The following is a 15,920-nucleotide window of genomic DNA, read 5'->3' on the forward strand; positions in this document are numbered from 1 at the left end:
AGTACTGGGAAGGCAGGAGAAAGAAAATTTGTGAGATTTCCTTTTGGTTCTTTCCATCTGACATTGTTTTATTACCTGGTCACACTGCCTGCTGAGCTAACACTGGTCAGATATATCCCCCAGAATGTGAGGGAGTACCATACCACATACAGCAATATGTAAACACTGTCTTGGTATTTACAAAATTCATAAAATCACTAACTGACTCAAGAGAGTCAATAGCCTAGCTAAGTAAATAATTGGTTGGTATTATGAGTTATATTAAATGGACAGAAATCAATGTTCTTCAAATCTGCTCTGTTCATAAAAGAACAAAAATGTCTTCAGGGTTTTTGATTTATCAGACAGTTTACAGAAGATTTTGTTGAAAGATGAAAGCATTAATCCTTTGCTTCCTTCTCAGACAAGATCTAGCAATATTTTACAACTCTTGTATAGGAAAAGAGATAAATGCATGTTCTGAGGAAGCAAATGCCATCAATAAAATATAAAAGAATTTATTCAAGTTTACAAGTCCTGCCCTCAAAACTTCTCAAAAGAGCCCATGTATTTTCATCATACTGATCTCAGAATTTCCTACTGTTGCAATTTTCCTTTTGGTGTTTCAGACCCTCAGCTCTAAGTTTTACAAAAGATGGACATTATTTCTTCTCAGAAATGTCATGCCAGACCTCTAAACATTGAATAACACCAAAAATGCTGGATATTTTAAGTGCTAGCAAGAGGCAGTGACTGGAAGCTGAATCTACAAAAGGATGTAAGGGCCACTGTACTCAGCTTTGCAGGCTTTGGTCACTTGCCTGATGAAAGAAGGGTTGTGGCTGAGAGCTTGGCTCATAAATTGGATGTGGCAAAAGCCAGTGAACAAATAAGGCTCCTAAAGCAGCCAACAGAACGAGGTGAGGGGTATATCACCTCCCTCTTGATTTTTAATGTCTTATTTGCGACACAAAAGATTGGAATTTCTTCATATTTACAGACATATCCTTTGAATAATTAAGTAGTGTCACTGCAAAAAAAGCAGAGGGATTGCTGACCCATTCTTGCTTGACCCCCATGAAGTGTGCAGGAGAGCTGGATTTACTTTTCTCCATCCAGGGGTGCTCAGACTTACATTCCCTGCCTAGTAACATAGCCCCAAGATTATTCATCATAAGGGGATGCCTTACTATCCCTAGAGCAAACAAGTATCAGAGCCAGAGGCAAAAAGAGTCTCCATACATTAGTGGTCACACACCCACTGGAAGGAAGGGAACTCTCCTTGTTCAATAGCAGCATCATCAAAGCATTGATATTGCACATCTAATCTAGCTTTTCTTAGAAATCTCCATTTATATGGGATTTCAGCTGGCAAGTTCATCAGCTATGCTACCACAGTTTGGAAAACATGCTAAAGTGCAAGAAATCCCAAACATTTCTGAGGGCCATGTGCTCTTCAATGCATGCACACTAAGTCTGGCACTTCCAGAAGATTTTTGACTTCCTGGTCACACCATGCCCTCTCAGGGTGCACACATGTGACAGATCTGCTGCTGTCAGGCAAACTGCACACAGTGTATTAGAGCTAACAGAGCAGGGCAATACCTGCATGCAGTGTGGATCTTACTGGTGCTCACCACATTGCCAGCTGTTTCTGTCCAGGGCATGCCAGACAGGGATACAGAAGCACTGTGTAAACCATTGAAGCATTAAGCAGTACAGGTTTTGTTGTAGACCAAAAAAAACCAGGTTTTGTTGTAAACCCAAGCACAGGGTGGGACAGAACCCAAAAAACCAGGTTTTATTGTAAACCCAAGCACAGGGTGGGACAGTTATTTCTCTCTCTTCTGCACAACACAAAGCAGCTTCAGCAAAAGAGGGTGAAGGCAGGTCCTTCCAGCTTCTCTCTCTTCTGCACAACGCAAAGCAGCTTCAGTAAAAGAGGGTGAAGGCAGGTCCTTCCAGGTTGGCCCTTGGGATGGTGAGGGCAGGCTGCAGGACAGAGGTGGTGTGGGGTGGATCCTGTCAAGCAGGATACTGTGGTGCTCACTGATACCTCAAAGCTGAAGTCTATTTTTTTATGGTTCCTCCTGAGGCCGTTCCTGTGCAGAGACAGATCTGCTGGGGATGCTCTGGCACCATCTGGCTGGCCAGATGGACCGGGAATACCTAGGCTGAGAGTGAGGTGAGTGCATTGGTGGTGATGGCGTCAGTCAGCACGTCAGTGACAGTGGGTATGTCTGTGACGCTACCACGACCTGGACATAACTATGTTGTGTTCTGCTGTGTGTAGCCGAGACACATCTTACATGTAAGAAAGTCAGAAATAAGTAATGTTGTTTTTTTTAAGAAAGCTATACCTACAGAGCACATGATAAGAGCAGTCAAATTTCTTGATCTTCCTAGTAAAATTCTGAAGTATTTATAAAATTAATGCTAAAATAACCTAACTGTATTATCAAAAAATAATGTAAAAAAAAAGAAAAAAGAAAAAAGAAGAGTGAACAAGTGGAAACAAGTTGAAACAAGTACCAGGAATATGAAAGTATCGCAAATTCTAAGGCACCCCACAGTCCATTCCCGGTTTCAGACACGACTGCAACATACCTATGGGAATCAGAGAGGTTATAATCCCCTCTATTTAGAGGCTTCCTGAAGCCTGTATCTTTTGTTTTATTCACCACATAATTAGAAGACACAAGGAAAACTGTCTGTCCTTTGATTAATAAGGTTTAGAAGAAATCGTGGTGTTTACCTGCAGAGTATTAGCATTTCTCTACTTCCTACATGTAAGAACATTTGCACAGAGTGTTATTTAAAGGTTTCAGTTGAAATCTGAATTCAGCAGAACATACAAATAAAAAACATATGGGAAGGACAAAAATATATCCTGAAGTATCTTTACACTAGAAATATGGTCAGTGGGGGACAGATGGCTCTTGGTCATTGGCTTACATTTCCTGACTTGAAATTTACCATACGAACTAGTTTACTTACTGACAATATTACCAGAAGCTAAAAAATGATTGTGCCAAAGACTGACTGTTCTCCCTCTGTCCATGTCAGGAATAAGAAACAGAGATAAAGCAGGGAAGGGATAAACAAGAAATTAAAGAAGATTCACAAAGCCACCATTGGAAAACCATATTTATACACAGCATTCATCAGAGACAGTATTTGGATACAGACCTACCATGCAACCTCATTCCTCAGAGAAGAGCCTTGTCAGACCTCAAAACAAGAAAACTAATGTTTGGCATGGGGAAGAAGTTGGAAAACCGTATTCATACACAGCATTCATCAGAGACAGTATTTGGATACAGACCTACCATGCAACCTCATTCCTCAGAGAAGAGCCTTGTCAGACCTCAAAACAAGAAAACTAATGTTTGGCATGGGGAAGAATAGTGTTGTTTATTCCATAGAGAGGAGGAGAATAGGAGCACATCTATCTGTTCCATCAACAGGTATGTGGCAAGATGGCCCTTTTAGCTGGAGATGCAGCTTTTGTTACAGACATTTTTCAAAGGCTAAGCTGTTCTGAGAGAAATATTGTCTGTCTTTTCCCCACTTGCCCTAACTGGGGCAGCCAAGAATGGTGAACCTTAGTGTTGAAAAATGTTACCTGAGGGCACAGAAGGAGACCCAAGTCAGAGGAAAACAAAATAGTTAGGTGGATTAAGTGAGGTGAGCTCATGAAATTTCTTCATAAACAGAAATGACAGGTTAGCTTGGGAAAATAAAATTTCCCTAAGCATACCTGACAGCAGAAGCTGACTGATCAATAGGAGCAAATGTGTAGTGAACCAGACAATGACAGAAAGCCAAGTAAGGCTGTCCTTTGGACTCAGCAAAACAAACCATGTAAGGGAAAACACACAGGCTACGCTAAGGAAAGAGTCATATTCATGTGCATAGCAGCCCAAATTGCCATCCAGCTACTTGCAGAGGAGCCTGTGTGCAGCGAGGGGAGCAAGAGACACTGACTTTGGAGGGTCACAACAAAAAAGTATGGGCTTTACTTTCTTGGCACCAAGCTCCACTCACTGTGAGACCAGTTCTGGTTGGACTACAATTGTACCATATTTTATAAAGACCAAAAAACAAGCAATCAAAACACTATTGCTGTTCAGTGTTGCACAGTTTTAGAGTGACCTTTGTGCTGGCTGTCCACACACGGAAAGGTCCACATCTTCTTTTATGCACAGAAACTTCACACTGTTTCTGCTCAGTATTCTGCTTAAAAGCGAACCACTCTACTTCCATAAGTAAAGTTTCCATTACTGGCTTCTGTTTTGTCAAGCTTAATAATCAAGAAGACAGATATCAGGATTTAAACATGTTTTTGAGGCTCCCTGATACAAAACAAAATCTTGATGGAAACAGGCATCCTACATGATTTTCTCTCAACAAGCCATAACCAGCTTGACCACTCAACAAGTCACAGCCAAGTGAAACTATTAATTCATAGTACAAATTGACTTTTCTAGATTACCACGAATTTTTAATTGGCATTAATACACTGTAAGTTCCTATTTGGAATGATATTAGCTTTCAGAGCCTACAGAGGATTACCAAAGCAGAAACTTTAATATTTTTCAAATCGGAGTGTTAAGAAAAGCCAATGCATTATTAGTGTCCAGCACAAAATCTTTGGATCCCCATACCTTAAAATTTTGTTTGATATCCAAATTTTACAATTGAATGCTGTTTAAAACCAGGAGATCTGAAAAAGATTGCTTAACATACCCTGACATACAAGCTATCTGAGTACCCCAAAAATGTCACGGTCCACCTCTCTCCTTGTAAAGGCAGTTCAATCAGCAAGATTAAGCACATTTCCATCACTCAAAGTTCAAGCACACCTCCATCCTAGTCTTTTTACATCTAAAAAAAGAGTCAGATCATCATAATGAGACCAAATAGCTCTATGTCAGCCAAAGAGGGAGAGGCATCATGGAAGAAATCTGTAAGGCTGCTGGCAGAGGCGACCATGCAAACCAAGATGTACAGACACAGTGAGCCACGCGTGTTGATTCCTGTGTCTGCTGGTTTTTACAGCCCCTCAAAAGTTGCCACAGTATAGACAGGGCTCTGAAAGAGCTTGGGATGCAGAAGGGTTAACTCTTTCAACCCACTGGGTTGTAAATGTTAAGTTACACTGCAGATCTTCGTTCAGGATTTCATACGGAATGGCTGACCCTATCTTACATAGGAAATCTGCAGCAGAGCTACAACTGAACCTGGAGATGCAGATTTCATCTTTCCTTTCTTAGACATAGCTCCAACCTTCCTTGAAATAGGGGGGGGTAATGTGTATCTGTTTAATTCTGAGTGTAGGCATGAATTTTACAGTTTGCAGGTATGTGTTTGTTTATGACTTCAAAAGTTCCATTAACAAAAAAAATAATCAAAGTTTCTCATCGACAGACCTTAGACTGCAATTGTAGGTGTTCTCATTAGAGGAACTGTGGGATTTTGGTGAGTAAATAATTAGTTTCATTTTGATGAATCATTTTCTGCCAAATGACTACAGACATACATTTTAAACAATAAAATAATTAATTTTTAGATCAAGCTACATATCCTAGGTTAATCAGAGTCTTCTATAGAAAGTCTTCCTCTCTGTGTAAAATGAACTTTTTTATTGAAAGGGAGGGGACATGAACTGTAAATGTTCTTTCATCTATGTTGCACAATTGCTCAACTTTTATTTTATTTAAAAAAAAATAAAAATCAACCAGCAAAATTCCAAGGAAAGCAGATTATTTCTCTCTCCCTTTTCCTTCGTCATGATCTTTCTTACACCTTGCCGTAGGCTATCCTGTCATTTTCAGACTTGATTCCCCCATGAAACAGAGTATAATCATTCTCACAAATGTTACTGAAAGCACCAGGGAGCCAGGTTTGTATCTAGCTGTCCATGTAGTGTATTTATACTCTGTCTGTGTAGGTATGTTTCAGAATTAACAATAATAACCTTTTCTGAGTTCTCCAACAAAAATCTGCATCCTAGTTCAGGGATGAGTGTGTTTTAAAGTTAAATCACTTATTCTAGCAAAAGCAATGAAGTAACCAAGAATTTAGGAATGCGATTGAAGAGTTATGACTGATTTAATGCAAAACGTTGTATGCTAAAATATGTGGGTATGCCCACGTGCTGTGTGGAGGCTTTGCTCTACATGCCTTGCCAAGTAGGAGTCTACGTTGGTTTCAGTCAAATGTTAAAGTGCCAACAATCAGGTTGACTTCAGGGGAACTGAGGACAAGCACAGTCTACTCCTTAACTTTCCAACATGAGCGCAAGCTCTGACATGAAGTAAAAAACCCTAAACTAGTTAGAACTTTTGTGAATACATAGGAAAAAAAAACCACTGAAAATTGGTCAGACATCGATCAAATGCATAGATTTATAGCTGTAACAAAAGAGAATACTGTCCTTTTGAAAGGTCAGTCACTACTTCTCCTCACTCTTTGGGCCCTGTCTGGTTATTTATATACAGCATACCCACAGAAATAGCTGCACCTGATTTCTCTAATTAAGTGTAATCCAGTCTTACCTGGCAAGTCCATATTGATGTGATAATGAATCCATCATCTCTGAAGACATTGAAGATTTCAATGATCCCCCGTGAATAACCAAACACAGAGATACTGGCATCTGATACTGCCAAATTAAATGTGAGGTAGTCAGTAGGCTGCAGAAGATGTCTTTGTTTGTACAGGACAAAAATCACAATGCTGTTTCCAAACCAAGACAGCCAACCTGGAAAAAAAAATAAATCCATGGGACTAGATGATCTCTAATGTCTCTTCCAACTCAGGCTATCTTATGATTCTATGAAATCAAAAAGCAAATAAAGTCAGCAGCACCTGAGTGTGTAAAAGTATGGCATCTCTCCAAAAATTAACTTTTTGCTACATTAGAAGTATATTAAACTAGATTATCCACTAGAAAGCCTATGCGTGAAGCTTTTTAAGTAGCTGGGTACATTTCAGAAGCAGGAGCAAGCAAATAACTCTAGCAATAAAACAGAACAAACACAAATAGCTGCAGCTGCATCTATCAATGATCCACCATATAAGGGTCTAGAGAAGGTTTTTTCCCCTAAACGGATAGATGAAACTCATGAAATGTAACACCTGGGAAAAATAGGAAGGAGAAAAAATTGGTGGAGTGGAGCAGAGACTACAAACAATCTACCAAAAGCTGCAGCAGTTTAGGTACCTCATATACAAAATGGATACCAAAGGTTCATACGTATAGCCAGAGAGCTGATTTACCAGTCCTCTCTTGAGAAGTGTAGCTAATATGATTAAGTTTCTTCTCTTAGAACAGTCTAGGATTGCCTTGCAGCAAAGCCTGTCCCAGATGGGAATATTTTTCAGTAATGCACCTGATAATCTATATGAAGAGAATGTTTGGAACAGACCTTTAAAGATGCTTTTTTTTTTTTTTTTAAAAGAAAGTTGTATCCTCTCTTACTCTCCAGGAACAGATGCCTGACTTGTACATGTCTAAGTACGTGAGAAAAACACAAGGGAGAAAACACTAAAGCTGGTGAAAGTCAGACACATGCAAGAGACCTAAAGTTTACAAATGTCCATGGCTATTGTTCTGTCTATCCGTGCAAGACTCTGGGAGTTTGCATCCCACTTTCTGGAATGATGTAGACATGTAGAAAGGAACAACTATTAACAAAATGTTTATCCGGAAGTGTCAGGCTCAGTGCTGAAAATGTGGCTTAGGCAGTGAAGGGGGTGGCTCCAGGGTGGCTGATGGAAGGGGGGCTGAGCAGTGGGTCAGGCAGTGCCTGGCTCCCTGCTGGCTCCTGTTTCTATCCCACAAACCAGCTCTGCTGGCGTTGACATCAGTGGCCCCACTTCACCTTGGCAAGGAAGAGCAAAACATGACCTCCTTTGAATGTCTGCAGCCTAGGACAGGTTTAAGAATGTGACAGCTGGTGGTTTATGCCAGGGTACAACACTACTAGGTGAGGGAGAGAAGAGCTGATGCACAGACCTCTATCCAGGCACAAGCAGTAGATACCCCAGGGTACGGTTGCTGTATATTGACACAGCAAGAGATGAATGTACGTGATGAAGATGTGACATGAGGGCATTGCATAGCACCTCTGGACATTCAGAGGAGTTCATGAGATGAAGGATGGCTGATAAGTTTAATGTTGTAGCAAGATAGCAGCAGCCTTCCTTCAGGAAGCATCACCAACCTCATATGTCAGCACTTGACTGCCAGGCTGCTTTGGCTAAGAAGGGAGGGGAGGAAATGGCCTCTGAATCTCCAGGCCATGTAAGAGTATCAGGAGCTGAAATGCTAGTGAGCAAGGCACTTGCTCTGCAAACAGAGAGGTTGGGTGTGTACTGCCTGGTGAGGTGCTCTAGGTACTCTGGACTGGGAGGGAAGGTGGTTGATGGGACAGCCTCTGTATGGCACCATGAACTGCTTTTTCTGTGGAGCAATTTCCTTTTAATAGCTTTTCCTTGCACATTGCTAAGCTGCTGCTGCTCTGGCTTGCTTAGCAAATGTATGTGGTTTACTGAAGAGCTTTTGAACTGGGAAGAGCTGAAATGTCAGCATATGGTATTCACCAGAAATAGTCACTGGTGCAATGATACACTGAGACACAAGAATATATTTCATACATATCTTGTTACAAGATCAACAATAATAAATACATCTTATTCTGGCCACTAGGTGCCAATGTTTCTTAATCAAGTCTTGTTTTGAATAACTGCATGCACTTGAAGTTGGGGATTTTCAGATTTTTGCCTGAGTCTAAGTACTACAAATAGGCAGAGCAAGGCACTAGGGGTAGGTAGGCTTTGGGAATGCATTGGGATAGGCTTCAATGCAAACACGGGAGTTGAGTTATTTGTATATGTCAGTTCTACTTTATGTAAGGTAAGATAGTTTTCAAGACAGTAGGCATGAAATATTTTTTCCTAGCAATATGCAGACATTGTGCTAAAATGGCAGACAAAATAAAATGGCACCTCCTTTGTAAATAGCAAAATTCTGTCAGCACAGTGTAATGGATAGGAGGACTACCCTTAAAGTGTCAGACACATGCCCTTCCTGGGCCTATGCAGAGCAAATTACCCCTAGCCTGGAGGGTAAGGGAGTTTTCAGGTAAAGTATCATAAGGAAGAAATTGAGCGAAATGTCGTGTAAAACAACATCACACATTTTGGTTAGAGGTGACAGAGACACAGTAGTTGCGATAATTTTTTGGAACTACATTCACAAACTGAGGGTGGAGATGAGGGAAGCATTGGGGAAGATAAGGTTACAGAGTGAGTAGGACTTCTGCAGGTAGGCAAAGTCCTTTCAAGCAAAGCTGGCAGAGAACCTGCACTGGCATATCCAGTCCCTAAAACGATCTACCTGGGTAGTAGACTATATTAATATTGTGACTTTTTTTTAAAAAAAAGAAACCAAAGGAACTCAATTCTCAGTAAACCATGGAGTAACAGAAACCGTGGTCACATATAAGTTCTATCCGCTGAGGAGTGACTATGGAACACTGGATCTCCTCACTATCAGATAGATGTGCTGCTCTGGCATTGCTGCCTATATTGACTGATTGATTTAAAAAAACCTAACAAACCAGCCAGAAAAAAACCAGAGAAACAACCAGCCCCAACCAAAAGAACACCTCAAAATAACCTCCCTCCCTTCCTTCCTGAAACCCTGACAGCACAACAGACAAGAAGGTTGAAAATGCAATGGGGAGAAAGCACAGCAAAGGCTCTGACACTCTTAGTGAGGACAGGGATCTCCTTAACTGCATTGCAGATGGTATGTGCCTCAGGGTACATCAGAAGTAGATCAAGAGCCCAGAAAGAAACCTCTGAACTTCAAAGTGCCTCAGTGTCACCAGGGGACAATAAAACAAAGGAGAGAAAAGAAAACTGAGGGAACTAGTTTCACCTTTTGCAAGCTGCTACTAATATTCACTCACAAGAGTATGCAGAAAAAAACCCAGCCCAAACTCAAAACCCAGACCCAGAATACCAAGGTAATCTTGGTGAGAAAGGACAGGTTCAAACTGAGGACAAAATGTGGCTGAGAGAGAAAAAAAAAGGCAGATTGGAAGAAACTGAGCACTTCCACCCAACATAAGGTTCAGAGAGGAATCACCATATTTCTCCCATAAACACAGTCTGATATGAGCTCTCATCAATGAGAGATGCTGGAACATCTAAAGTGGCAAAATACACAGATAAAATACAGCTACTGAAGTAGTTTTGCAAACATTTGCAAACATTGGGAGGTAGGAGGAATAGGATGGACAGCAATATTAAAAATGTTGTATTGCCCCTATATAATTCAGTAGTAATACTTCCCCTGGAATAACAACCCCTGACAGAGCATTTTAATCCACTAATGTCAAAGTGCTCCATAAAGGAGGCTGGTGCTGTGATCCACGATTTCTGGGGGAGGCACAGGAAGGCTGCCAAACAAGCTGGTGGCAGTCAGGAGCTGAAACCCTATCAATGAAGCCCTGTATCAGCATGATGCCTGCCAGCCTCTGCAAAGAAAGCCCTGAAAAAGTAGCCAGCAAGAGTGACTAAGGACATTGAAAATATCTCTGCTGAAAACAACTGAGAACACTGAGATTGTTTAACTTGGAATATCAGGCTATAATTTTACAAAGATTTCTGCCAAATCACTCAAGCCTGAGCGTCCAGTCATACCCTATTTTTCTCTCATGTACCTGAGATGGTCTTTGAACAAGCAATAAACACCTGAGGCTGCATGAAATTTCATTGTTAATATTGTTTCTGCAGAGCTAAATTCAGTACAGGTGAACCAATAGCTCTGAGTTGGTCATCCATATTTCCAATAAATTCCTTCACCTGTGCCCAGCTAAGATAGGTTTGTACTTAGATGCTTTGTACTTAGACTTGCTCTTATTAGATGCTGTTGCATGGCCTTGACATGTAAAATCTGACAAGAATTAAATGGAAAAATGGGTGTTACAACTCACCCATGTGCAATTTAAAATATATACGGAGCCTTAAGGGGCAGAATTCAAGAAATGAGAGCAAAGGTTGAGGCTCAACACCACAAGACAAAATACTCTCTTCCCTCAGCAAATAAGCTTACCTCTAGAACAAAAATTAGATTGAGCAACTCAATACAGTGCAGGTATGAATGAAGTCAATTACTGATTCAACACCTATACATGAGCATAAATGCCTATCTGAAGAAATTGCTGCAAAAGATTTTCAGCCTAGAAAACTTTATTTAAAACAGTGATGAAATCCAGAGAATTTGCAAAGCTGTCATTAACTACTGCAACTGTGAAGTGACCCTGCTCTGTTTTCAGTCTTTGCTGCCAACTATATGCGCACAATATCCTATCCAGGGCACATTGCCAGTTCTGGCAGGAAGGAGGAGAGTCATCATGTTTTAGACTTGACAAAGCGTGGAGAGATTATTTGTTCAATAAATGCAATCATTTTGTGAATGAATGTTCTGTGAATAGCTTGTTTCCTTTCCCACCTTCTCAGATTTATCTGTCAAACAAAGTCCCAAAATAACACTAATTCTGTCACTTGTCAAGTAGCAGTTTACTATTACCATTTGGAAACGTGTGCCTTTTAAAGGCATGTTTGGGTCTTGTGGTCTGTCCTAGTTTTCTGATGGCATTGGTAATACTATCAGCATGCCTTCCTGATATAAGAACTCACAAAAAGTCAGAATTTGTTCTCTAACAAATACTTTCTCCTACTGACTTAAAATTTCCTTTTATGCCAAGTATTCACTCCACAGTCTCAGTTAACTGTGAAACTAGGGAAAAGAAGTATAGAGCAAGTTGTGTAGAAATGCAGACAAAACCCAACTTAAGAATTCCAATTAATAATTACAAAGAAAAAAATTGAGATACTCTTTATAATTTTAAGTGCAACTGATTAATTTGTTAGCTGATGGTGCAGACACTTCCCAGCCATTCATGAAGGGATGCGCAGATGTGAACAGATTGCAGATAAATTGGAATACCTCTGATTTACCTTATGACTACTCTTCTAATTAAGCTTCCTAAGATAGAAGCCATACATATTTCTACTAGACATTTTTTCCCCCATGTGTAGCAGCCAGCAGCAGTGGACAGTACTTTTAAATTGTACCTCATAATTTAAACTACACAAGGATTTTTCACAGTATCACAACACCAAGGGCATAGGCAAAAAGGGGTCAGATGTAATCCTAGCAGCAGGACAACCTTTCACCTGTCTGTCAAAGACAATTCTGAGCTCATTGAAGAGAAGGATGGAAACAGAGTGCTGCCTTCAGAAAGAGGATGCTGACGCAGATGACCTAATGAAGGGTAACACGATGGCTGTTATCACTTGCAGAAAGTTCCTCTAAGAATGGATTGCTGCTATTGAATTGGCATTACATTTTCCCCCCACTTTGCTCATCCTCTGGCTAAAGCAGTAGCAAAGAGAATGATGGAACAGTTTCTTGGATGGCAAGAAGTAGTGCAGTAATCTCAGAATCCATCAGCAAAATTCACACATGTACTTTGGCGCTTGTTTGCCTGTGATATTAGTGTGTAATACCATTGAGCTCAGGTTTTCAGGCTGTGTGCTGAGGACCTCTTGTCTGGATCTGAAACTGCCTGGCTGGTGTATCATGTACGACACATACATCAGTGTCCAATCTGTCACATATGACACCTGTGCTACCTGTGACATGTGAGAATTTCCAGAAGGAGACACACAAAGAGGCCTTATCTCAGCAAAAGTTATTCTCAGATATTCACATCCTCTGTCAAGATCTGTGTCTGTGGGAAGACTTGGCCCAAAATAGTTGCCTTTTTTTTTGCCTTTATGCTGTGAAGGTTAAGAGATACAAAGAACCCCATCTCCTGGGTAAGTGCTTAACACCAATCATATACTTTCCTTTGGTGTGGTAAATGTACATCAGAATTCACAAGAAGCTGCACCGGCATACTCAGATTCAAAAGAGAAGAAAACACTTTGTAGTTACAGAAGTGTAATCACTGTAGTTGTTTTCCAAGGTATCAAAAAAACCAAGAGTATGAAATACAAACATCTTTGGGGCTTTGTGTAAGGAAGTATCCATAGACTCCTGCAAACACAGATTGTCTTGCCAGACCCCTAAAGGAATGAGGTACAGAAAGGTAGTGCATGGACTGGCCTTTTACCTCTGCTGCCAGAGGGGCAAGAGGGTGTCTGCATGACAGAGTACTTTGTTCTGCCATATCACTGTTCCCTGGATAGACTGACTTATTCATGTACATAAAACTAATAGCTGTAAATTGTTATGGTTGGTGCTTGCAGAAGTGCCACCATAGACCTTTGAGGAGGAAAAGACATGAGGACTTTTCTGATTTATGTATTACTAGCAGAATATTTTTCCAACAGTTCTCATTGCAAAAGGGTATATCTACATCCATGAGTGTTAACCAGATCCACACTACACTTAACTTGCAGTAGTTCTACTGCTGGTTGTATATACTGTGCAGGAAATACAACTTGAGTTTTGAATCTGGAGGTAAATTTCAAGAACAGCAGCTATGACATGCCAAACACATCTATGCTTGGCGGAAGGATCTGGATCAATCAAAACCCAACAGACATACAACCTAAAAGCTCAAGCACCTAGTTATTTGCTAGCAGATGTGGGTTTGCCATCAGGAAACAGTAGAGAAAAACATCTTTTGATTGATGGAAGAAGTTTGAGCTATCTGTGTGATGCAGAGGCAACACAAGGAGGGATCAGTAGAGCTGGGAAAGTGTAAATATAAATGTGAATAACTGATGACAGGATCTTGCTTGGATGCTGTATTCAGTCCTGGCTACAGGGCTGCTAGGATGATATGCTGGAATGACAAGGGAAAGGACATTATGACAAGAGATAAATAAATTATAATTAAACACCCCCCCAATCAACAAATGAAAGAAAATAATCCCTCAGTTTCTTAATATAGGAATACGAAGGTTGACCTCAAGAAATGATAGTTCCTTCAGGAATAGAGACTTGCCATGGAATGTTAGTTGCAGGCAAAAAAAGTTATTTCAGTTAAAAGGAGTGACAAAATGGTCTAAACTTGGAGTGATAACTTAGCTAAGAGTTTAGTGAAAGGCTTATATCCAACAGAGAAACAAAATCAGGCAGAGGCTTTCAATTGGAAGAGTGGTAGCAATATCAAAAAACCCTAGACAGTTATATGAGAGAGCATGATAGCTTTGTAAATGAGATTATATATTGTCACAGCAGGGGATTGGCCTTGCTGACCTAAGATGCTCTTTATAGTCTTAAGTACAACTGATTAATTTGTTAGCTGATGCTGCAGACGTTTCCCAGCCATTCATGAAGGGATGCGCAGATGTGAACAGATTGGGGATAAATTGGAATACCTCTGATTTACCTTACGACCACTCTTCTAATTAAGCCTCCTAAGATAGAAGCCATACATATTTCTACTAGAATCTCTGGTTTTGTTTTAAATACAACTTTTGTCTCCCTAGTTCCTATAGATAAAAGAAAGTCTCATGTAAATATATTAAAATAACTAACATTTTACATTTTAACTTCCATAGACCCTTCTTAGGCATAAGCTGAGGGCTAATAAACTAATTGAATTATGTAATAAGCTTAGAATAAGGAAAAAATCTGTTTAGAACAATAATGTAAAAACAGAAACATTTTTGTATATGCTGTTTAGAAGAACATATTTAATAAAAGTTTTGTCCTGACTTTTCCTGTGAGGTTTTATGCTTGAAATTTTTGATTACATAGCAAGCCTGCACTCTTTGAAATTTCATAAAGTTTTGTTGTAGTCACTTATTGAAGTATGCCCCAAATAGACCATGTTTAAACAAACAAAACAAAATTGCACTGGGATCAGAGGGAGTTCATACTGGGTGCCATTTACAAATCCTTACTATACACTTACAATAGTTGTCTTGCAGCAGAACCAAAATAAACACTTGGTATTGTGACTGATAACACAGGATAATGTTCTAGTACTTAGATCTTTCAGAGATCCTGTTTGAATTTCTATATGCATCAAACATTTAAAGCCAGAGCAATACAAATATTAAAAAGGTTAAAACTATGGAACCATATTTTGTGCCTCTGCAGGACGCAATTGTAGGATGCCAACTGACCATCAAATCCACATTCTGGAAGTCACTAAACATTAATTCAGTTCTACTGAGACACGAAAAGACACAGAATTATCATATACGTCTGATAAGGTACTTTTTTAATCTTCCCACATACTAAGTTCAGTGAATATTAGTTGAAAGTTTACAGGCTTAACTATTTATTTTTCCTCAAGATTTCTGCATTGATTATGAATTTCTTTTTTAACAAAAGAAAGCTGAACCTCTCAGATCTTGTAATAGCTGAATTAAAAATGTTGCATTTTCTAACAGCCTATTCCATTAGGGATAAAACCCTAATGAATCACTTTGAACTTTATATCAAACTCCTCTTAAGAGCTTCGTTTCACATCCAAGCCAAGTACATACCTAAAGCCAATAGGTAGAAACCTATGATAGTCTCTCCTTGCTCTGTTACAGCTGTCTCTTTGGTCAGAAAACTGATGTTATTGTTCCTCCAGGGTGCCTGTGCAGAAAAATGGACAGACATCTTCAGCGGAGCTTATGTCCCAGAAATTGCACTTTCCTTCGTATGTCCTGGTCAATAAAATAGTTCCAGCCCTTTCCTCAGTTTCTGCTCCCTTTATTCAAGGGAGCTCTTCAGTAAGTCTAATGATCTAAAGAAGGAAATCTCAAGGGACAGGAGCTTTGCAGCCTTCTGACTTATTCTTCACTAATCCTATCTATTAATACAGCTTGTGAACCTGTGGCCAGCACAAGACAGCACATTTCCTTGTATCCTTTATTACTGCTATGTGCAGAAATCTTTAATGAAG

At 39.9% G+C, this 15,920-nt stretch overlaps 1 protein-coding gene across 1 annotated transcript in view; it reads right to left on the reverse strand.

Moving 5' to 3' along the window:
• Nucleotides 1–15,634, reverse strand: part of LOC103810722 (opsin-5-like) — a 30,456-nt gene extending 14,822 nt beyond the window's left edge. The window contains exons 1-2 of the mRNA XM_009083638.1: nt 15,514–15,634; nt 6,540–6,745 (exon numbers count right to left, since the gene is read on the reverse strand). Of these exons, the coding sequence (XP_009081886.1) occupies nt 6,540–6,745; nt 15,514–15,634 (327 nt within the window). The remainder of the gene's footprint in view (nt 1–6,539; nt 6,746–15,513) is intronic.
• Between the last annotated feature and the right edge of the window lie 286 nt (nt 15,635–15,920).

This window comes from Acanthisitta chloris, unplaced genomic scaffold (genome assembly GCF_000695815.1).
Source record: "Acanthisitta chloris isolate BGI_N310 unplaced genomic scaffold, ASM69581v1 scaffold23151, whole genome shotgun sequence".
In the NCBI taxonomy this organism is placed as follows: Eukaryota; Metazoa; Chordata; class Aves; order Passeriformes; family Acanthisittidae; genus Acanthisitta; species Acanthisitta chloris.